Genomic DNA, 22,289 nt, shown 5'->3' with positions numbered 1-22,289 from the left:
CCGCGGCAGAAGCTGGCGCAGACGCGGGGCTGTGTAGTTCCCTGGCTGCAGCCGGCCCCCCGCATCCGCACAGCAGCTCCGGGCCTGTGGACACGCCCCGCGAAAGCGCTGGACGCTGGGAAACCAGCGTATTCTGCGATGCAGCGGAATGGTCAGTGGATATTCCATGCAGAGTGATTCCGGCTGCTAAAAACACAGCTGTCTAGGTGGAGATACAAAGCGCACACCAGTCTGATTCCCCTAAAAGTAATAATAATAATAAAACCAATAATACTGGACCCCAAAAGGGAGTTTGTGGGACGACAGCACCCTTCCTGCTCGCGAACCGCGGCCCCACCGCCCAGGCTGGCGCGGACGCTGATCTCCGAGTCTCTCACCCGGAGCCAGCGGCTCTCAGGCGCGGTCTTTGCATCCCCGGGGCGCGTCCGCCCTCGGCTGCGGGGCCACGGGAAGCTGAGCGGCCTCCTCTGCGTCTCGCCTGCCACCCGCCCTTCTCGGCAGAGCCCACCCTCTGGTGTCACCCCTGCTCTCCTTGACCCTTTCGGCTTCACAGCCACGCACCGGGCCTGTGCACGTTCCCCGACTCAAAAGCAGGCTGGGCTGGGCCCTGTCCGCCCCTCCGAGCGCAGCCCGGACCCCGGAGATGTCAGAGGGCGACCTTCACTGGCCCCGCCATGGTCGCTACCCAGACGCCCCGGACTCTGCTCCTCCCTTTTAAACTGTTCTCAGCACAACGATCGAGTTTCCTTCCTCTCGCTTTACAGAGGCGAACAGCTAGGGGTTAATAAGCTGGCTGATGAGAGTGGTTACTTCAGAACAGGACCGGACAGTAAGTATTTCTGACGTTGCGGGCCGGTCTTAACCCGGCCTGGAAGCAGGAACTAGCATGGGGGGGCGCGGCTGCGTCTCGGCGGATTCGCTCCTGGACCAGACTCCAGCCAGGCCACTCCGAGCCCTCCCCTCCAGCCACCTTGGCCTAGAAAGACGCGAACAGACACTGACACAGTTTCTAACAGCTCAAGGCCGCACCCCTAGGATGAGCCCAGCCCCCCCTTAAAGTGTCTGCCTGAGAAAATTCGAGGCTGCCTAAAGAGTTTGCTGTTTGTTCCAGCCAACACCTGAGGCCAGGGCCCTTGTGTCCCAGCCTCTGTGAGAGGGTCGGCGCCTAACTTTGATCATCTCCAGTTCGCCCAGCCCCTTCCAGCCCTTCGCGACCTTTGGCTTCTCTGACCCTGTGGAGCCCTTCTCACCCCTCCCTCACTCACCCCCCCCCCACTCACCCTTTAAAGCTCCCGGGCGCCTCTGTGCACACAGCTGAGTTCAATTCATCCCAGACTCTTCCTGTTGCCTTACTGATAGTGCCTTGCTGATTAAAATCTGTCCTGACCACTTTAATTGTGGCCTTGTTTATCTTTGGCAGTTCTGGTAAAACTTTGCTTATGGACACTGAAATTTGCATTTCATGAAATTTTCACATCACGAAATCTTTTTCTTCTTTCGATTTTTCTTAACTATTTAAAACTATAGAAACCATTCTTAGCAGGCAACGGGCCCCAGGTTGACCCATGGCCAGTGGTTTGCTGACCCTTCTCTGCAAGAAAGGTCTTGACATGGACCCCTGGCGCACGGTGAAGGCAAAGGGCGGAGGGGGCCTCTCTGCCCACCGTGTCTGACTCACCATCTCTGAGGGCTGGCCGAGCACGGTGAGGTTTGAAGGCGGAAGGGTGTAAATTATGAAACTCCAGGTGGCCCTACGTGTCTAGCTGCTAAAGCCCTGTTTCCTGATGTTCATTGCAACAAAAATCCAGTGTCTGAAATCAGAGCCTTGCAGCTGCACGGCTGGAGTGCTGTGTCAGCACTGGGATGCCTAGCATGCCAGCAGCTCTGGAAATAACCCTCTTTATTTTTAACGCCCGTGGCTGGTCAGACCGCCTCTAGTTTCTCCCAAAGACAACCCCAGGGCCCAGAGTTACAAATTGGAATTCAGAACCTCTAAGTCTCGTTGGTAAGCAGACCCTCTGTCCCTCTCATCCCCACAAAAGTCCTCAACATCCCCGGGGGCTACGCCTTCATTTCCCCTGCTGGGTCACGGGGCCCCCGGGCTGTGGTCAGGATCCCAACAATTTCTACGCAAGGTCAAGGAAAAAGCAAGTTTTTGAAGAGGTTTTATTTCAAACCACAGTCAGAGTCTAACCAGTTAAAAACTGCTTGTTGGGTCTCCCAGAAGCCAAGGAGGGGCTGTGCGGGTCACCAGGAAGGAGAGGGGGTCTGGCCATTCACACAGCTGAACACCCAGAACAGGTAGACGAGCCACAGAGGACAGTTGGTGGGCTTATCGAGGACAACCGGGAACTCCAGCGGGAGGTCGGGCCTCTCCAAGCGCCTGTGCACTTGCCTTCCTCCTGTGTGGGGCAGGTATGGACCACGGCCACTTGCTGGGTTCACCGCCCAGAGAAGTGCTCAGACAGGGCGAGCAGCTGTGCTGCCGGGGGGGGGGGGGGGGGGGCAGGGGCGGGTGGGAACGGGGAGAAGTAGCGCTCCTGCCTCCTTCTAGAATGTTCTGGGCTGGGGACAGCCCCGAGGAGGGTCGGGGCCCAGGAGGGCTAGTGCTCGGGCTCGGCGTCCATGCAGGACTCCCAGGGGTTCTGGGGCATCCGCGGCAGGGAGAAGAGCAGGAGGGCGAGGCCGCCTAGGAAGAGGACGACGAAGGCCGCGCAGGCGCAGGCGAAGGACCAGGAGTAATAGTACTTGATCCAGACGGTGTCCTCGCTGTCGACCATGCGCTTCACCGACTGCCGTGTGACCTCTACCGAGACGAAGATGCAGAGACCTGGGGGCAGAGCTGGACTCAGGGCCCCGCTGGGGCTTCCGCGTGGGCTTCCAGGTGGAGACCCCGCCAGGGGAGGGGCGGGGGCGTGAAACGGCCCCGGGACTGAGGCCCCCATCGGGAAGCTGCAGAAGTGCGCCCTTTGCCTTTAGCGGCCTTGCGTTCCTTCCTGCGTTTCACTATTTCAACGTTAACTGAAAGTTTTGTTAGTAACTGGCATCCTCGCTGCCTTGAGGTTTAAGTCTTGGTAAGAAACGGACAGATTGCCGAGATCTGCCCCCTCCCGGCCCACCGGCCCTGGCTGAAGCCCTGGGCAAGCTCGCCCCTGGGTGGAGCCTGGGAATCTGTCCCCACCCGGGCCCCAGGTAGGCGTGAGAATGGGGTCGAAGCATCCCCCCAGGCCCGGCCCCCGGACGGGAGCCCCCGTCCTACCCGCGAAGGCGAAGAACATGGCTGCCGGCCTCAGCAGGTAATCCCGCTTCTTCCGGAAGGACAGGAGCGCGCAGGCGGTCCCCACGATGACGAAGCCCAGGCTGAAGATGGCAATGGCTGCGGCCGAGATGCTGTACTCTGCGGCACACGAGAGGGCGGGGATGCCGGGACCTCAGAGGGGGCCTCATCCCCTGCACCTTTCGTCACCACTGCTTGTGCCGCAGCCAGGTTAGTGACAGCACCACATTCTACTGTTCCCTTTTCCCAGGTGAGAAAACTGAGGTCCGAGAGATTAAATCACTCCTTCAGAGTCGCACAGTGGCTAAGGGGTGGGACCAGGACGTGCACACGACCTAATTCCTTCTCCCAGGTCAGGCACCAAACTGAAGTTCCTCCCTCCAGGGGCAGAGGCCTCGGAAGGAAGCGTGAGATTTGCGGCTGGAGACCTTTCTGGAGCAGAAACCTTCCTCCGAGTGTCAGGGCAGAAGGTGGCACTCAGGCTGGTGTGGTCTGTCCTGGGACTGACCAGCAGCCTCTGGAAGGATGACGGAGTGCGGCTTGTTACAGAGCTCGGTGCCCAAGAGGATCTGCGTGTGTGTGTGTGTCAGAGTGTGTGCACCTGTGCATGTGTGTGCACGTGTGTGCATGTGTGCGTGTTTGCATATGTGGGCATGTGTGCGTGTGCGTGTGTGTGCATACCCATGCCGCGTGCAGTCTTCTGTACACATGCACATGCGGGTCTCTACTCCGTCCAGGGGGTGCCTCCGAGCTCGGCGGTTCCCACAAGGCCCCCCAGGGCACGTGTGCGTCAGGGGCCCTCACGCATCTGCCCCAGTCCCCACCCTCTGATTCTCGGGGAGTGACTTATAGGCGAGGGAGGGACTCAGAGGGACTCCGCGCACACTCTGAGCCGCCAGCCCCGCAGACCGTCGCAGGGATCTTGCGTCCTGTTCCGTCGTCAGAGCTCCTGTGACAGTGGTGTCCCTTGGGCTCTGTGGGCAAATGGACTCCTCCTGCCCTCTGGGAGCTACCAGGCAAGTCCCTTTCACAAACTCGCCCGAGCCCTGATGCAGGACGCTCAGGGTGCCTGGAGGCGGGTGAGGCTGTCTCGGGGCGCAGAGGGCGACCAGGCCGCTGCTCAGATGCATCGGGAGGGGCTGCTTGTCATCGAGACCCGGAAGTCGGGGCATTTGCGCCCGTGATTTTCCGGTTCAGCAGCGTGACGGGAGCCACTTTTCCTCCCCTCCCTGCTCTCCACACAGGCTCACCTTTCTGAGTGGTAACTTCGAAGATCTCCGAGCTCTCGCCTGGGTTAAAATGCCTGAAGTAGGAACAGTTTTTCTCTGCAAAGGAGGGAGACGGCCTATGAGTTGAGAGAAAGGGCTGCAGCCGGGGCAGGAGCTCAGCCGAGAGAGGGCGGGTGCCGTCCCCCAGGGGGCTTCTGCTCCCCAAACCCTGACTCTGGGCTGAAACAAACATCTTTCACCAACCCTGAGACCAAAACGCTGGTAGGAAAGGGGGTTGCATTAGAGGCTGGGAAATCATCACGGAGCTGAGGCTGATTGAGTCCAGGGGGCAGAGAGCACTGGGGTACTGAGCCCATTAGGCAGACAGGGAAACTGAGACCCAGGGCTCAAGTCATCTGTTAGGGGGTACAGGACCCGTGGTCAACCCAGGGCCAAACAGTGGTTCTCAGCCAGGGCTGATGCTGCCCCCAGAGGACACTGGGCAGTCTGGAGACATTTTTATGTCACAACTGGGCAGGGCTGCTACCGGCATCTGGTGGGTAGAGGCCCGGGATGTGCTGAACATCCTACCATGTACAGGACAGCCCCCTACAACATAGAATTACAGGCCCCAAATGTCAGTAGTGGTGAGGTTGAGAAACCCTGGTTCACATCCAGTCTAGGGCTGGGTTTCTTATCCGCATCCAGGCCCACCCTGAGGCACTGGGTGTGACCTGGGAAGCAAAGTGTTTTTCAAGAACTTTCCAGGAGATTCTGATGTTCAGCCAGGTTTAGAAGCCTGACTCGCAGCCCCTTAAAATGCCCTTCAAAGGGCTTTTCTGAGTAGGCCATCTATATGGACTTGGGTGAAGGGCAGAGAACCTCTAATTGAGGGCCAAACGTGATCAAAAGCTCATTTCATTAGGCCCTCAATGCCTGTGGCCATAGAAACAGCCCAGATAAGACCTCCCCAGGTGAGCTGCTTGGCCCACCTGATTAGTGTCAGAAAAGCCATAGAAGATCTGTGCTGGCAGTAGGACCAAAAATCTGGATTTGATGGGGGGCAGAGGAAGAACTCAGAACAAAGAAATTCACACTGATTTTCAATATAATTTCTCTTCCATTCTTCTCCTTTAATCTCTCTTATGACTAGATATACTGTAAAATCAAAGGATAGTCTTATTGCTTATTGAATACAGTTTAATATTCTATACTCTTGATTTAGGAAGTAGATGAATGGGTTATTTTATACTATTTTGTTTCTTTAAAAGAAAAACTAAATTAGGTTGCTTTTTTTTTTTTTTAAAGGAAACTTGATGGCAATGTTGGTATTTTTTTTTAAATTTTATTTATTTATTTATTTATTTATTTTTGGCTGTGTTGGGTCTTCGTTTCTGTGCAAGGGCTTTCTCCAGTTGCGGCAAGCGGGGGCCACTCTTCATCACGGTGCGCGGGCCTCTCACTATCGTGGCCTCTCTTGTTGTGGAGCACAGGCTCCAGACGTGCAGGCTCAGTAGTTGTGGCTCACGGGCCTAGTTGCTCCGCGGCATGTGGGATCTTCCCAGACCAGGGCTCGAACCCGTGTCCCCTGCATTGGCAGGCAGACTCTCAACCACTGCGCCACCAGGGAAGCCCATAGGTTGCTTTTTACTTCTGTGAGGCCCTTCACTGAATTCTTTTTCCTGTGGATCCTTGAACCTCAATAGAAAAACATCTCTGCTCCTAGTCTATATGGCATCTAGTTTGTGCATCCATTTCTTTACCTACATTCAAATGATCACCAGGGTCTGATGCCTAGCTTCTTTTGGAAACAAACCTGAGGTTTGCGAAGTCATAGCTTTCACTGGGGTCCAGGCTTCCGTCTGCCTGACCTGTATAATCTTGTTCCACTGAAGCCTGTGGCCTCCCATTCCCCCTCCCCCAATGTCAGGGTCACTGCTGCTCCCCTAAGCCCAGGAAGAGAGTGACCCCGGGAGATGGAGCCCGGTTTAGCAGCAGTAAATGTTCCATGAGGTAAACAGCCTTTTCTTTGAGCTTCTATATTTAAATCACTTTCCTTTTGAGCTGAGTTACCTGGGGTGTGTGACTGCCACTGGTGATTCAGGATTGATGCTGTGCTTTTCTCTCTCGCAGCTTCTGGTGCTATTTTAAAGCGTAATGGAACCCTCTTATATTTGTTAGATGATTAGCTATAGATTCTCCTGAATCCCTGCTTCAGAATGGCTCGTGCGGAGTCACAGGTCCCCTCGTGTCTCCCTCTGGACAGAGGAAAACTTCTGCTTCCTTCTTTAAGGGCCAATCTCGGTCGTCATTGAAAACCCTCTGAAAAGAACTGACTGAATTCAAGTGTGTTTCACGGTCAGTTCCCTCCCTGACGACGCACAAGCCAAGTGGAAAGTGTTCGGCACGAAAGGCCCATCAAGAGCCCGGCCAAGGCCCAGCTGTCTGGCAGGTCCGCGTTGCCGAGGCTCCTCTTGCACAGGGAGAGTTCGGGGTGTCGGCCCCCCCCAGACAGACACCGGGCTCCTGGGAGAGCCGCCCTGCAGATTCGGGGGTGGGGACGTGGGCCCAGGTTCAGTCTTCCCCTCCCTCCCCTCCTCTCTCCAGTGCTCTCTCACATGGGCGCTGGGGGGCACCCACGCGGGGCACCTGGAAGCCTCCGCTTCTCTCTGATGTGGCTGGTCCTCGGGCTTGAGGAGGGGCGAGCCAACCCCATCTGCTCTCTTGCACTTAGCACACGAGGAAGGCCAGCGGCCTCTGCGCTGACCAGGAGACGCGTCCGCTGCAGGGCCCGTGGCTGCCCGTTGGAGGCCACGGCCCCTTTGTGGTCCCGTTCGGGTTAATCAGCTCGGGCACCTGCCAGTGTCACACAAGAACTGCCCACAGTCCTGTTGGGATGGGCAGTCCCCGCCCCCGCCCCTTAGCCTGGGTGCTGTCTGGGTGAACCGCATCAAGGGCAACTTGAAAAGGAAGGACATTTGAGACGGGCCCCGCGTGGGTAGCGGGTGGGAGGGAGAGACTGCGTGCAGACTATGAGCCTTCTCGCCTCTGCCTCTCTGACGTCCCTCTACCCCCTGCCCCCGGCCTACATCCCACTTGCTCAGGACCTGCAGGTTTGCCTTGATGGGCTCCAGCCCCTTCGCTGGGCAGAGGGAGCAAGGGCTTTGGACCAGGTTGGCGGAGACACCAAGGCCGGGGTGGTGACCTGGGGCCATAATTAGCAGCTCCGAGGCTCCTGCAGCCTCCTTGTCTCTGCAAATGGCTCACAGTGATTTTAGTATTTGTATTTCTTTTTTTCTGTGTTTCAGAAATGTCTACCGTGAACAGTCATAAGACTCAGTGATCTAAAAACTTTAAGTGGATTATTCCTTTAAAAAAATGTCATAAATCGGTTATTGGGGTTGGAATATTCGGCTAACCAAAGACTCTGATTAAGGGAGGGACTATCTATGCAGAACCATATCTGTGCCAATTTCAAAGAACTAGAACAGAAGGCACATTTAACTCCAAGCTGAACTTGAGTTAATATAGATCTTTCTCTGATAGTTGGCACAGCTTGTATGATTAGGGGATGCCTCTGGGTTATCACTGAGAATGTATCAACCCAATGCTCGTTGATGCAGACTTTAATATATATATATATAAAAAAAAAACCTTGTTGATTTGCACAAAACCAAGGGAACGAGTGCTCTGAGGGTCAGAAGAAATGTTTCACCCACTTGTTACTTGCATCAATGCCAGGGTTATCTTCACCCTTTTGGTAAAAGCAGTGCTTGATTCTCCCGATAGTGGTTTCTCTGTGCTCTGTGTTTCCCCATCCCTCTGATTGAAAGGGGCTGGAGAAATCCTCAAGACCTGACCCCAGAGCTTCAGAGCATTGCTCTTGTATGGGGGAGAAGTCTAGTTATGGCCAGTCTCCAGCATGGGCTCCTGCGGGTGGGAAAGGGAGCCTCTGAGATTCTTGAAGTCAGTAGTGTCATGTTCTTTCATTTGGCTCCAGTCCTGCCCCACGTACTAGAAGAGAAGATGGGCCCCTAGAGAAACTGGGCACTGCTGCTGCCTTGTGCTAAAGAGGCAGAGTCTGAAAAGAAACAACATTCCACGCAGCCCAAGGGCAAGGGATGACCTTTCTGAGGATTCATTTGGGCTTTCAGACAAGCAGCCTCTTCTGACAACTGGGAAGCCCCTGCTCTCGTTCTGGAGACATTGGAATTGACCTCGGATGCTGATGTGATGCGTGGCAGTCCTTCTAAGACTCGTGGTCAGTGGAAAACCCAAATTAGGCAATTTGTGTCCTCAGAGCCTCCAGCTTTCTATGGCTGAGTGGGACCTTGAAAAGCTTCCTCTATTTCACCAGCTCTCGACGCGGCTTCCTCTAAATCACGTCATGTCAAAGTTGGTGTCTCATGTGTTTGCTTGGGTCAGCAGCTTTTGGGAATATGGTGTTTGTATGTGCCGTGGAGGGTGTGGGGAAGGACTGGAGAGCAAGGAGACTCTGGATTTGAGACTTTAGCCTCGGGAAGGCCGCTCTGAGCCTCAGTTTTCTCACGCATAGAATGGGAACCCCCTGCCTCCTCACCGGGTTGTTGTAATAAGTAGTATAATGTAGCAACTAAGGTGAACTTTAGGCGTACGAGTCCTGGCTGCTCTGCCATGGTAATTGTGTGACCTTGGTCAAATCACTCAACTTCTTAGTCCCTTGTTTTCTTTATCTGTAAGATTGGATGATGATAAAGTATGGACCTTGTAAAGGATTTTGTGAGGGTTTGATGACCCTGATTGCTGTCATCTATCTATCATCTATCTATCATCTATCTACCTATCATCTATCTATCTATCTACCTATCTATCATCTATCTATCTATCTACCTATCTATCATCTATCTATCTATCTACCTATCTATCATCTATCTATCTACCTATCTATCCATCATCATCTGTCATCCCACTGCCTTCTGGCCTCCATGGTTTCTAGGAAAAATAAGCTGTTTAATCTTACTAAGAATTTCTTGTACGTGATGAGTTGCTCCTCTTGTTGCTTACAAAATTCTCTGTCTTTATCTTTCAATGGTTTGATTATGTTGTGCCTAGGTATGAATTTATCCTGCTTGGAGTTCATTAAGCTTCATGAATTTGTAGATTAATGTTTTTCATCAAATTTGGGAAATTTTCAGCCATTCTTTTTCACGTAACCTTCCTGCTCCTCCCCCGCCCCCACCTCTCTCCCTCTCTCCTCTTTTTCTGAGACTGCTATTATGCATATGTTAATACATTTGATACTGTCCCACAGGTCTCTGAGGCTCTGTTCATTTTTCTTCATTTTTTTTTCCTGTCTGTTCCTTAGACTAGCTAATCTCAACTGACCTATCTTCAGGTTCACTGGGTTTTTTTCTTCTATCTGCTATATAACCCCTCTAGTGAATTTTTCATTTCAGCTGTTGTACTTCAAAACTCCAGAATTTCTCTTGGGTCTTTTAAAAATTGTTTATATCTCTTTATTGATATTCTCTATTTCATGAGATATCATTCTCATCTTCATTTTAGTTCTTTAAACATGGTTTCTTTCAGTTCTTTGTATCTAAAATAGCTGATTTAAAATCTTTATCTAGTAAGTCCAATATCTGGGCCTCCTTAAGGATCTATTGGCTGCATCCCCCATCCTGACCCCCACCCCATGTATGCACCATGCTTTTTTAGTTCTTTGCGTGCCTTGTAATTTTTTTAATTTAAAATTTAAAACTCAACATTTTAAACAATATAATAAAGGTAGCAACTCTGGAAATTAGATGTCCACTCTTCCCCAGGGTTTGCTCCTGTGACTGTTGGTTACTGTTGCTTGTTAAGTGATATTTCTGAATTAATTTTGTGAAGTCTGTATTCACGTACGGCCACTGAAATCTCCTCTGCTCAATTAGTTTGGTGGTCAGCTCACAGAGATTTCCTAAAATGCTTGGAACCAACACATCTCCCAGTGTTTACTGAGGTGCTTTGTGCTAAGCAGAGGACCAAGCACTCAGCTAAATAGCCTACATTTTTGCCTTAGTCTTTTTTTTTCTTTCCCTCCCTCCCTCCCTTCCCTTCCTTCCTTCCTTCCTTTCCTCCTTCCTTCCTCCCTCCCTCTCTCTCTCTCTCTTTCTTTCTTTTCTCACACAGCTGTTGGTTTTCAAGGCTATGACAGAGTCGGGGAGGGGAGAACAGGAATAGTGCACGTTAAGACACCACAAAGCTCATTGTCCCCACTGAGATTCACCAGTTTTTCTTGAATAAGCACTTGCTGGATTGCTGCAAGACTGGTTAATTTCTAGAGTTCTGAAAAAGTTTATTCTGACCATTTTGGCTAATCTTCTCATTGTTTTTATGGAGAAGAGGATTTTTAGAGGTTCTTACTCTGTCATTTTTTCTGATGTCATCCAAAGTTAATATATGTAAGGCACTTAAAAAAACAATGTTTGGGGGACTTCCCTGGTGGTCCAGTGGTTGAGAATCTGCCTTCCAATGCAGGGGACACAGGTTGGATCCCTGGTCGGGGAACTAAGATCCCACATGCCGCGGGGCAACTAAGCCCACGTGCTGCAACTACTGAGCCCTCGCGCCTCAACTAGAGAGCCCATGTGCTGCAAACTACAGAGCCCACGCGCTCTGGAGCCCGCACGCCACAACTAGAGAGGCTGCTTGCCACAACGAAGACCCCATGTGCCACAACTAAGACCCAATGCTGGCAAAAATAAATAAATAAATAAAATAAATACTTAGGAAAAAAAATGTTTGGCAGACAGTGCTATGTTTGTATTTGCAGTTGTTGATGTTGTTATTAATAAATGAGAGAACACAAATGAACTCTGTTCCTCCCTCTGGAAAAGAGTGATCCAACAGAGCACAGGAAGGATGGGTGGGGAAGGAAAAAGATGTCCACTTGCAGAGAAAGGAGGGAAGAAGGCAGGAATACACTTCGGAAGCTTGTTGGGGGTAAGGCAGCGCTCACAAGTACGGAAGGTATGATTCTCTCTGGACCAGGATAAGACAGCCTGGAGATAGAGTCTGCTCAGGCTCAAGGCCAAACCATGCCGGCTCGTCCCTTGTGGCTGGTCCACTCGCCTCCCTCCCGCCTGTCTCCTTGTATAGACTCACCTCACCTCTCTCTTCTCCTGCTCTGTAAACTCACCAGGCTTTAAAAGGCTGGCACCAAGGACAGGTGGACAGGACCTTGTGTGTTCCCATGCATGGTCCCTGGAGACTCTGCCCTGCCCTGCCCTGCCCTGCCCAGGGGAGTTGGCTGGATGAGGCACCTGTTTATGGGTGTGCTCAGCAGTGGCTGAGGGGCGTGGGCATCTGGGCTACGTGATACCCTTCAAGCACATGTCTGTGCCTGTTAAAACCTTCAGGCCTGGGACTTGGTGTTTCCAAGACAGCTGGGTGTTTATGAGTCTTCCGGGTGTCCAGTAGGAGCGAGAAGGGCAGGGGTTTCCTGGAGCCAGCAGGAGGGGAAGGAAGAGGAAGGAGCGAAGTGGCAGAAAGGGGTTTGGGCACCTTCCTCTCCACATGGACCGCAAGATCTTCGGGGACTTAGCAGTGACTTTCTTGAAGGTAAGGGCTCAAGGAACAGCCCGTCTGATAACAGAGGGCATAATTCTGAAAACCAGGTGGGATGCTGCACTCACCCTGGTCCACTGTCACCTTGGAGTGACAGCTGTAAGCACCGGAAGGGACTTTATGTTGCTGAGCCCAAGATCCGTATTTTATAGGAAGAAGCAGAGGCTGTGATGGGCTTTGTCAAGCCCCATAGTCCTTTGGGGGTCGTGGCCTCTGATTCCCTGCACAAGCCTCTGTCCTCAGCACCCACGCTGTTTGCTGTGCGTGGGGAGGGCTCCACGTCTGCGGAACAGACTAGCCACCCTCATACCGGGTGTTCTGGACAAAGAGCTCTCCTTCAATGTGTGCTTCGCTCACACGGTAGGAAATCGAGGACGGCATCTAAATCACAGTGGAAGGAAACACTTTCTAATTCTGAAGGGGCCCTGGGTCAGGGAAGATGTGCAGGAGGACCCACAGTTCTGGCAAAAGGGCAGATGGCTGGTCCACAGCCCGGTCCTGCCGCACAAACCTGCGAGCTGTGCCCAGGAGGGACTCCCGCTTGGTTTCGTGCTCTTGCCGTCTTGACATTCTTAATAATCGTGACAAGGAGTCCTGCATTTTCATTTTGCACAGGGCCCTGTAAGTTCTGTGGCCGATCCTGTCTACACCGCAGCCTGGAGGCTGGAGAATGAACCGCCCCCCTCCCCCGCGCCGGGGGTCCCTTTCACCCGAGGACAGGGGCCTGTGTCTGCAGGGAGAGGGTGGGGCCTGGTGCACCCGGAGCCCTAGTCTGGTTTCTTTGCTGAGCCTCTGCCTGCCCGTCCAGACCTCCGCTCTGGGCGCCGAGCCCCGAGCCCCAGCCGGACGCAAACAGCTGGAGCCGGACGCCCTCGCTGCCGGGCCGCCGCGGGCCACCGGCTGAACCGCGCGCCGCCCAGCTCGCGCCCCCGGGCCCACGGGCGCGCGGCTTTCCCGGGACGGACCCGGACGGGCAGGAGGGGGGCTGGGGAGGGTACGTTACCCCCAGGCAGGGTGATGGGTCCGCAGCTCCTGTCCTTGCCGTCGCCCGGCACGATCCGCTTGGTGCAAATCCGCCAGAGGCCGAAGTGCGCCGCCTGGCAGCTGGCGTTGCGGTGCTCCACGTGGGGGCTCAGCACGGCCCAGTGGTCGGTCACCACGGCCACCAGCGCCAGCACGATGCCCGCCAGCACGCAGAGGAGGGTCAGGCGGACCTTCAGGGCCTCGGTCTGCGGCATGGCGGTGGCGGAGCGGCGGGCGCTGGGGCAGGTCCGGCGGCCGCGTCCTCCCGGGCAGGTGGCGGTCGGGCCGGGGCGGCCGCAGCTGTTCAGTGTGCCCGGCGGGGCCGGAGGGGGCCGGCCGTGGGCGGGGGGGCGCTGGACGGGCCGAGCAGCTGCCCAGACGTGTCAGCGGCCTGAGGAGGCTTCTATTAATGCCCATCCCGGCGCCTGGCCCAGGACGGCTGCTCCTCGGGTTTCAGGGCCGTCTTCGCTCCTGGAGCCAGAAGCACGCTGGTGGGTGGGCAGGGGGGGCGGGGGGGACGGCGCTGACGTGACTGCAGGGCTCTCCTCGGGGGACCTGAGCTGGGAGGGGCGAGGGGCAGGCAGCCGGGCCCGGCTGTGCGAGCATCTTCCTTCTGGGGCTGAAAGGACCCCGGGGGGCGCATACTGCGTAGCCTCTGTCCTTGCACCGGGCGGGCCGGTCACGGGTGGCGGGGGCGTGAATGGGTCCTCGTCCCGGGGGTCTGGGGGGAGCCTGCCGAGCGACACGTCGGGGATGCCCTGCCCGGGGCCTCTGGAGCCCACCGCGCAGGCGGGCTCTCCAGCCCTGAACCCCACCACACCCTAAACGGCAGGAGGAGCTCCGGCGGCTCCGGAGCCTCGCATCAGCCCGCACTATTTCCTTATCAATTCTCTTTCCATCCGCCCGGTGAGGTCTAGAAGAAAAGCTTTGTCTGGGGTTAGTAAATCTTTAACACCTTTCTGATGCTTGTAAATCCAAGACTAGCCTAGAGAGGACAAAAAACCCAGCTGGGGGCTTCCCTGGTGGCGCAGGGGTTGAGAATCTGCCTGCCAATGCAGGGGAGGCGGGTTCGAGCCCTGGTCTGGGAAGATCCCACATGCCGCAGAGCAACTAGGCCCGTGAGCCACAATTACTGAGCCTGTGCGTCTGGAGCCTGTGCTCCGCAACAAGAGAGGCCGCGATAACGAGAGGCCCGCGCACCGCAATGAAGAGTGGCCCCCGCTTGCCACAACTAGAGAAAGCCCTCGCACAGAAACGAAGACCCAACACAGCCATAAATAAATAAATAAATAAATAAACAAACAAACAAACAAACAAACAAACAAACAAACCCAAAGTTAAAAAAAAAAAAAAACACCCAGCTGGATTTGACTGTGGTGCTGTTGGCACTGTACCCTTTTAGTTGCACCTTCTATTAATGGCAGGTAATAAAGATTGTCCAGTTACATTGTCATGTACAAAATAAATATACTTAAGTAGGAAGAGCAGAAGTAGGTCGATTTACAGGTGACTATTAAGAGGCTAAGGGGCGTGTGCTGCCACAGAGGACACGTGGGGCTTGGGGACCGCCTACCCACACCCCCTCCAGCCCAGGGCCGGCACTCCAGACTGTAGCCCCTACACCGCTCCCGGGCTTCTGCACCTCCTTTCTCAGGTCACCAGGGGCCTCTTGTGGGGTGTATCCAAGAAGCTGATGCATGGCCAGGAAGAGACCCCTGAGCTGGGCAGGGGTTTGACCTCTAAAATCCTGGCCTCTGGTTGACACAGCTTACAGAAAGACTGCCTGTGTGAGGAGGAACATCCAGGGGTCCAGCCGCGAGGTCACAGACTGCTAATAACAATGCTGGTCATAGTGAGAGCTCAGCCTCAGTGAGTGCTTACTACCTACCAGGCACGCCGCTAAGCCTTTCCATACCACTGCAGTTAATCTTCACACCAGTCCATGAGGTGAAGACAACTATCACTCCCACTTTACAGATAAGGACCCAGACGCTCAGAGACATGAAGTAACTTGTCCAAGGTCACACAGCAGGTAAATGGTGAAGTCAGGTTTCAGAACCCAGAGCCCAAACTCTTAACCAGTGGCTGGAGCTGGGAGGAACTTTCGAGATCTATTCTGACTGTAGAGGAGGAAAAATATCTTTGTCCTCTACCCTAACGAAAGACAAACTGACAAGAGAAAAGCATGCAAATTAATGGGTTTTTAAAAATTAATTAATTTATTTTTGGTTGTGTTGGGTCTTTGTTGCTGAGCGCGGGCTTTCTCTAGTTGCAGCGAGCGGGGGCTACTCTTCATTGCAGTGCGCGGGCTTCTCATTGCAGTGGCTTCTCTTGTTGCGGAGCACGGGCTCTAGGTGCACGGGCTTCAGTATTTGTGGCTCACGGGCTTCAGTTGTTGTGGCTCGTGGGCTCAGTAGTTGTGGCTCACCGGCTCTAGAGCGCAGGCTCAGTAGTTGTGGTGCATGGGCCCAGCCGCTCCGCAGCATGTGGGATCTTCCTGGACCAGGGCTCGAACCCGTGTCCCCTGCATTGGCAGGCGGATTCTTAACCTCTGCGCCCCCAGGGAAGTCCTAATGTAAGTTTTATGTGGCACAGAAGTCTTTGTAAAACATGAAGACTTAAAGAATCTGTTAAACTTGAGCCTTTTTTTTTTTTGAGTAGTGTATTTATTGTAATACTTTAATTTTTTTTCCCTGAATGAAAACATGTTCATTATAAAAATGCAACCACATACATGTATATGGAGAAGAAAAGTGATACTTGTTTTTTTTGTATTCCTTGTCTGTAATACCCCTTTCGTCATCCAGAGAGAAACGCTGTTCACGATTTATACCTGAGCGTTTTAATGCGTGCTGTGTGTGATGAAGAGTGGGTACAGGGACTTCCCTGGTGGTCCAGCGGTAAATAATCCACCTTCCAATGTGGGTTCGATCCCTGGTCGGGGAATTAAGATCCCACATGCCGCGGGGCAGCTAAGCCCGCGCGCCACAACTACAGAGCCCACGCGCCCTGGAGCCCATGCACCACAACTAGAGAGAAGCCCGCACACCCCAACTAAGACCCAGCACAGCCATAAATAAATAAGTAAGTAAATAAATAAATATTTTTTTTAAAAAAGAGTGGAACATACAACAGGACAAAAGGATTGAGCGAAGGGCAGGAAACTGGTGGGGGGCGGGGAAGCAAGGTCTGTTCATTCAGATGCTCCTCTGCATTTGTGGGACATTTGCTCCTTTCTTCTGGGTATAAGGAGGGCACCTCTCACGTGAGTGTCTCATGACCTGCTTCAGGGGAGGGTCAGAGAGGCCTTCTGCACCTGCCGTTTCTCCAGTTCCTTCAGTTTAAATGTGCAGCATGCCAAGGTACCATATCTTGGGGCAGCGTGTCCTGAACCCCGTTGTGACTGATTAAGGAACCTGTGGCCTAGAGACAGGACGTCACAGACCAGGACCCCCGTGAACAAGCACAGGGCGGAGACCTCGGGGCTCCAGCCACAGACCGGCCTGAACCTCTGCATCACACACCAGCCCCTCATCCAAGCTGTAATCTCCTGACAGCGTCTCTCTGAACCTTCCTCACCTCTGCCCCCTCCTCCCCCTGCCCGCATCCCCCACGCCTGTCACAGCCCAGTGACCTGCCGGCACCTGTCACGGCTCGCTTCAGCTCAGAGAGTGCGCGTGTGCTTCAGGCAGCTGCCCCCGAGAGCACTCCTGGAAGCTGGCATGCGACGCGCGGCCTCAGGCCCCTGGCATCGCCCCTGTGGGCCCGGCTCCAGGGCCCAGGCGGCCGGGGTCTCAGGGGGCGCTGGGTCGCCTGATGCGGACCCACGGTGTGCCAGGCGCCCCAGCCCAGCAGCAGGTGAAGAGCAAGAAGTAGATGCTGGAGCTTTAGGACTGACCATCCAGGAAGAAGCGCATTTCCTGGTGTGGTGGGCGTGGCGCCCTAAGCTTACCAGCGCCGGGAGCCCCCCGAGGTCTCCGAGAGCGCCCTCGGGGGGCCTGGCCCGCGGGCGCACTCAGCCTCGGCCACAGCAGCACCGCAGGCCCCTCCGAGAAGCCAGGCTGCGCCGGGCCTCGGTGCAGGGCAGGTCTGTGCCACACGCAGGGGTCCTGGCCCTCAGCCCAGCAGCACAAGCATGAAAGATGGACGCCCTCTTCCTTTTGGAGTAGGCTTTGTGTCAGTCTAGCTCAAGGCTGGCAGCCCCAGGGGTTGCAGGCACGGCCAGCTGTCTGCTCTGCTCCCCAGGCCTCGCCGGGCCGGGTGCGGGGCTCCGTGGAGGCCGGAGCGGGGCCACACCAGCAGCCTCCGCTAAGGCCCTACCCTTCCCCGGGGACTGGCCTGTGGGTGCGGGAGCCAGCCAGCTGCAGGGTCGGAGCCCTGCCCTGCCGGCCTCCAGCTGCGTGACTTTCAGCCAGTTAACCTCTAAACGCCTTTTCCTCTAGGACTTGAGATAATGCACTTCACCAGCTCAGCCCGCGGTAGATGCTACGCACTGAATTAGGGCCCCTTAAATGCGTACGTTGAAGCCCAAACCCCAACCGGATGGTATTGGGAGGTGGGACCTTCAGGAGGTATTTAGGTTTCGATGAGGTCACGAGGGTGGGGCGCCCGTGACGGATTATAAGGACAGACGCCAAAGAACTTGCTGTTTCTCCTCTGTCACAGGAGGACTTCGCGAGAAGGCAAAGAAAGCCCGGAAGAGGGCTCTTACCAGAACCCAGCCGTGCAGCACCATGATCTAGGGCTTCCAGCCTCCAGAGCTGTGAGAAAACACATTTTGTTCTTTAAGGCGTTTGTTCTGTCACGGCAGCCTGAGCCGACTGATGTAGTTGGCAATTTGTCCAGCTTGGTTATTGCTACGACTGTTGCTTATAGACTACAGACGGATCAGCTTTCTCTGATGGGCTGTAAGCTTCTGGAGACTATATTAATGTACTCATTCTGGGCTCCCTCAGAGAACCCCCTGGATTTGAGCCCAGGGTTGGATCTTCATAAAGGTTGGTTGAATGACGGATGGATGGATGGGCAGATGGGCTGAAGGAAGGGCACAGAAGCTCAGATAACTGACCACTAGAGGAGCCAAAGGACGTTTCCATGGCCACAGGGGCATAAGAAGTGGCAGCCCGGGCTAACCCAGTACAGCTTGGACCAGAGGCTAATGTGCTGCCAGGTGCTGAGGGGCACCCCAGGAGGGCACCACTGCCACCTGTGTGATCAAGTGCACGAGGGAGAGCCGACATTTTCCGCAGACATTCTTCAGATAGAGATGCCGCACTCAGCCCATCGGGAGTTGTCTGCACTTCACTCGTCCAGAGGAACCAGCTTCCATTTGCCCCAAAAGACTGCTCTTTTTCCAAGAAGGACCAGACATAATTGAGGGAAGGAAACACCTCCCAGAAGGGGGCCTCATTTGGAGCCGGGGCCAGGGCACACCTGGGTGGGGGAACCCTCTTCAGAAACGTGTTGATCTGATTTTGAGCTCAGGCTTTGTTAGGCTGAGAAATGGCCTTGGGTGTATGTCCTAAAAGACTATAAAACAAAGCGCCACCCTGCTGTCTCAACCTCCAGCTTCCTGTCCCTCCCTGCAAGGTTCAGCGTGGACCTTCTGTCGCCTCAGGCCTGCCGTCCCCAGTTCTAACCTGTGAGCCAAGGACGGTCTCTGCCTCTGTCCAGGGGCCCAGACTTCTCCCGTCTGCAAACTCAGAGATCCCATCGCTCGACCTCTGCTTCCATCATCACATCCCCTTCTCTGACTCTCCTGCATCCCTCTTTCCCTTAAATGGACCCTTGTGATCATGTGGGGTCCACCCAGATAATCCAGGACAATCTCCCTGTCTCAAGATCCGTAATTCAATCACATCTGCAGAGTCCCTTTTGCCACGAAAGGTGACATAGTCACAGGTTCTGGGGATTACGACTCGGACATTTTTGGGGGGCCACTATTCTGTGTGCCACACGCACTGACTTATGATTTTCTTGATTTTTTCTGGCATCGCCTTGCAGCTCAGGTGCAGGGATGGAGAAGGTGGGAGGTGACACTGAAGGAGGGCTGGGGCTCTTCCAGGGGGAAAAACTAGAAGGAAGAGGCCGAGGGAACTGAGGGCAAGGGTGGGTTTAAAGGATGATTTGTCAGGTCTGGTTAGGATTGGTTAGGTCATGGTTAGGGTCGCCCTGCGACCTGGAAATGTCACCGTGTTGGGAGAAAATGGAGAGGTCAAGACCCTGAAGGGCTTGGTGAGGTTGCAAAGCCGGTATAGTGGGGGGATGGGCAAAGGAACTGGACGCAGTGGAAGCTGTGGTCAGAGGAGGATGGGGGCCCCGATGATCCGGCGGGGGGGACAGTCAGGGGAGGTGGTGAGATCCAGGCTGGGGATGAAGGTGAGTGGACACGACAAGGTCAGGTGGTCCCTGGAGGTGCGCAGGCCGGAGAGCTGAGAGGCCAGGAGTCGGAGTGTTGGCCCCATGGACGTTGATGTGGCAGGACTTGGGCTGCAGAGGAGGCCTCGTGCCAGAGCGGAAGCCTCTGATGGCGTGAAGGAGAAGCCGGGAGGGTGTTCAGGAGGTGACAGAGGTGAGAAAGCGCTCGCGGGGTCTGCCCAGGCCCTCTGAGAAGGCTCTTCCCCAGGAGGGTGGAGGAGCGATGGTCTGGAGCTGTCAGCATCCCCCCACTCTCCTCTCCTGCAGTTAGAAGTCCAAGGACATGAGTTCAGACCTCCTCTGATCGCAGGCTTCTGTTCCTGTGGTTGCATCGGCAGTTTTGTTGGGAGCTGCAAGTTTAAAAGTGTCTGAATCAAGTGTATCTGCCCCCCAGCTTCCTCTGGATCCTAAGGTCCCTCAGATCTCCCTTCTCCCTTTCCAGCCCCACACCTCTTGGGACTGAGGATGGGGCTGGGCAGCCTGCGTGTTACACTGGGACCCTGGCAGGGAAGCCCAGCAGGAGGGCAGGGGAAAGGAGAGTCCTTGGGGGAGAAGAAGGTTTCATCTGTCCCGGGAGGACAGTTCCAGAGGACACAGTGGAGACGGAAGGTGGAAGGGAGGGTCGGCGGGTGGAGAAGCCTGCAGAGACTAGGGGGCCAGAGTGCATCTTCCCAAATGGCTGCAGCTGCCTTCCTGCTCTCGCACGTTCCTCCGGAACATGCCGCTCCCCGTCAACAAGAAGAGTCCACTTCCTCTCCCCTTGACCTCAAGCAGGCTTTCGACTGGACGCTTCAAGTGCAGCAGGAGTGACGCTCTGTGACCTCTGAGACTCCCACCGTTCCCTCTTGCTCTGGGGACACCCGCCCTTGGACCTGGCCACCGTGCTGTGAGAAGCCTCGTGTGTAGACATTCAGGCTGAAAACTGGAGCCAAGGTCTTTGTCAGCAGCCAGCATCACCCGCCAGGCCTGTGAGCCGAGCGGCCTGACATGATTCCAGCCCCCACCATCGGGCACCGAGTCTTCCAGCCAAGGCCCCAGGCACAGGAGCAGAGCTAAGCCAGGCTGACCCTGCCTCTGTCAAGCAGAGATAAGATTCTGTGACCGTATTTAATGGTTGTTTAAGAGCACAGAGTGTTGGTGTCATTTGTTACATAGCCTTACTAGCTAATACACTCAGTGACTGGAAGGAATGAGGTTTTGTAATTGAAAGAAGCAGCCTCAGCTTTCCAAGAGGCATTCAGTGTGAAGACAGCCTCCTGGCAGGGAGTGGAGGGGGAAGGCCACGATCGCCACAGCCCAGACCCCCCGTGCGTACGCAGACAAGATCCTGACTGTGTTTGGTGGTAGATGAGGAGGCTGGTCTTCTCACCAGCCGCTGGGATAAAGCTGGGCCAGAAGTTCATCATGTGACGTCACCAGATCATTTTGTTTTGTTTTGGCTATGCGACTTGCAGGATCTTAGTTCCCCCACCAGGGGTTGAACCCTGGCCCTCGGCAGTAAAAGCACGGAGTCCTAACCACTGGACTGGCAGGGAATTCCCAGAGAAGTCACCAGACCTTAACCAAAGGCAGCCTGAATATCCCCAAACTTTGGTCTCATCCAGACACTGTTTAAGATCTAGAGACCCGAATCCGGCAATAGTTATATAAATGGTGGGATCTCTGTGTCATGCAGTCATTAAAGATTATGTTTTCGAAGAATAATCTAAATTAAAGACATGGGAAGATTCTCATAATGAATAACAGTGAACAGGGGCAGGGTATTGACCCCACGTACATTTGGGTGCAGTGAGACCTTAACTGTGCTTACATCTTAGGTGGTGGGATTTTGGCTGGTAGTGTCTTCTTCTTTAACTTTTCTGTATTTTGCAGATTCTTTTTAAAGGTAAAATGTAATACTCTTAGAATGAGAAAAACCTAAGTATTATTTGTTTTAAAAAGCACCTAGTTATTTGCAATTTAATTTGTGGACTCTGGAGATCTCACAGGGGTTAACGTATCTCCGAGAACCCTTATCAAGGGACAAAGGTCAGGACATAGGTCCCTCCCAGCCCCCTTTCCTGAAGTTGTGAGCACGAGGGGGTGGGTTTTTCACCCTCTTTGATCACAGACTTCTGTTCCTGAGGTTGCACCGGCAGTTTTATTGGAAGCTGCAAGTTTAAAAATATCTGTATCAGGTGTGTCTGCCCCGTCTCCCGCTCTGGACTCTAAGGTCCCCTCGGTGCCTCCCCTCCCCCGCCCAACTCGAGGGCTGGGCGGCCAGGGGTGCTATATTAGGAACCAGCTCAGGAGCAGAAGTCACGTGGTTGGCTCTGAGCCCCCTGCAGGGAGGCCTGCCCCCCACCTTCTCCTCCCCGCCGCCAGGCCTCTCCTCTTGCCAACTGCACACTAGGGACCTCAAACAGGGCCTCTCCCCACACAGCCTGGGGAGCACGGAGGGCAGAAACGGACGGGCACCAGCCAGAGAAGCCGCTGGGACGGGAGCCTCCTCCGGGGGGCACCACCCAGTGCCTGGATCGGCTGGAAGACGGGCTCCTCCCTGACCGACGTGCTGCCGGCACAGACACCCCGCGGGCCCGGCTCTCAGAGCACCTCCTTCCAGGGCTGTTCTAGAATAATTCTTTTGGGGAAATTCCTTGAGTGTTGTTAGTCGACAGACGCTCCTGAAAGCTCACTCTAAGGCCAGTCCCCAAGCTGGCGTATTTATGAATGTTTGCTTAAGTTCAAGTCTAATTCGTCCTCCCAGCGGCCCTGGGAGGGAAGCGTTACCCTCC

General features: G+C 54.6%; 1 protein-coding gene and 1 long non-coding RNA gene across 3 annotated transcripts; one reads left to right on the top strand and one right to left on the bottom strand.

Moving 5' to 3' along the window:
• Window positions 1–2,148: 2,148 nt before the first annotated feature.
• CACNG1 (calcium voltage-gated channel auxiliary subunit gamma 1) lies at window positions 2,149–13,452 on the bottom strand. Of its 2 annotated transcripts, none has more exons than XM_007185547.2 (4): window positions 13,079–13,452; window positions 4,528–4,602; window positions 3,260–3,397; window positions 2,149–2,806 (listed from the first exon to the last, which is right to left on the bottom strand). In XM_007185547.2, exons 1-4 carry the CDS (start codon window positions 13,311–13,313, stop codon window positions 2,604–2,606), a joined length of 651 nt encoding a protein of 216 aa, XP_007185609.1. In that variant the 5' UTR covers window positions 13,314–13,452; the 3' UTR covers window positions 2,149–2,603. The 2 variants fall into 2 exon arrangements, with proteins under 2 accessions (XP_007185609.1, XP_007185608.1); XM_007185546.2 differs by having other exon boundaries at window positions 2,149–2,830; window positions 13,079–13,445.
• On the top strand, window positions 11,909–21,788 carry LOC130705977 (uncharacterized). Its single transcript, XR_009006398.1, has 3 exons — window positions 11,909–12,069; window positions 15,906–16,182; window positions 17,764–21,788. It is a non-coding gene; the product is annotated as an uncharacterized LOC130705977 (long non-coding RNA).
• Window positions 21,789–22,289: the final 501 nt, after the last annotated feature.

This window comes from Balaenoptera acutorostrata, chromosome 20 (genome assembly GCF_949987535.1).
Source record: "Balaenoptera acutorostrata chromosome 20, mBalAcu1.1, whole genome shotgun sequence".
Taxonomy (NCBI): Eukaryota; Metazoa; Chordata; class Mammalia; order Artiodactyla; family Balaenopteridae; genus Balaenoptera; species Balaenoptera acutorostrata.
Note: the sequence above shows the minus strand (reverse complement) of the source record. Positions and strands in the feature narration are given on the sequence as shown.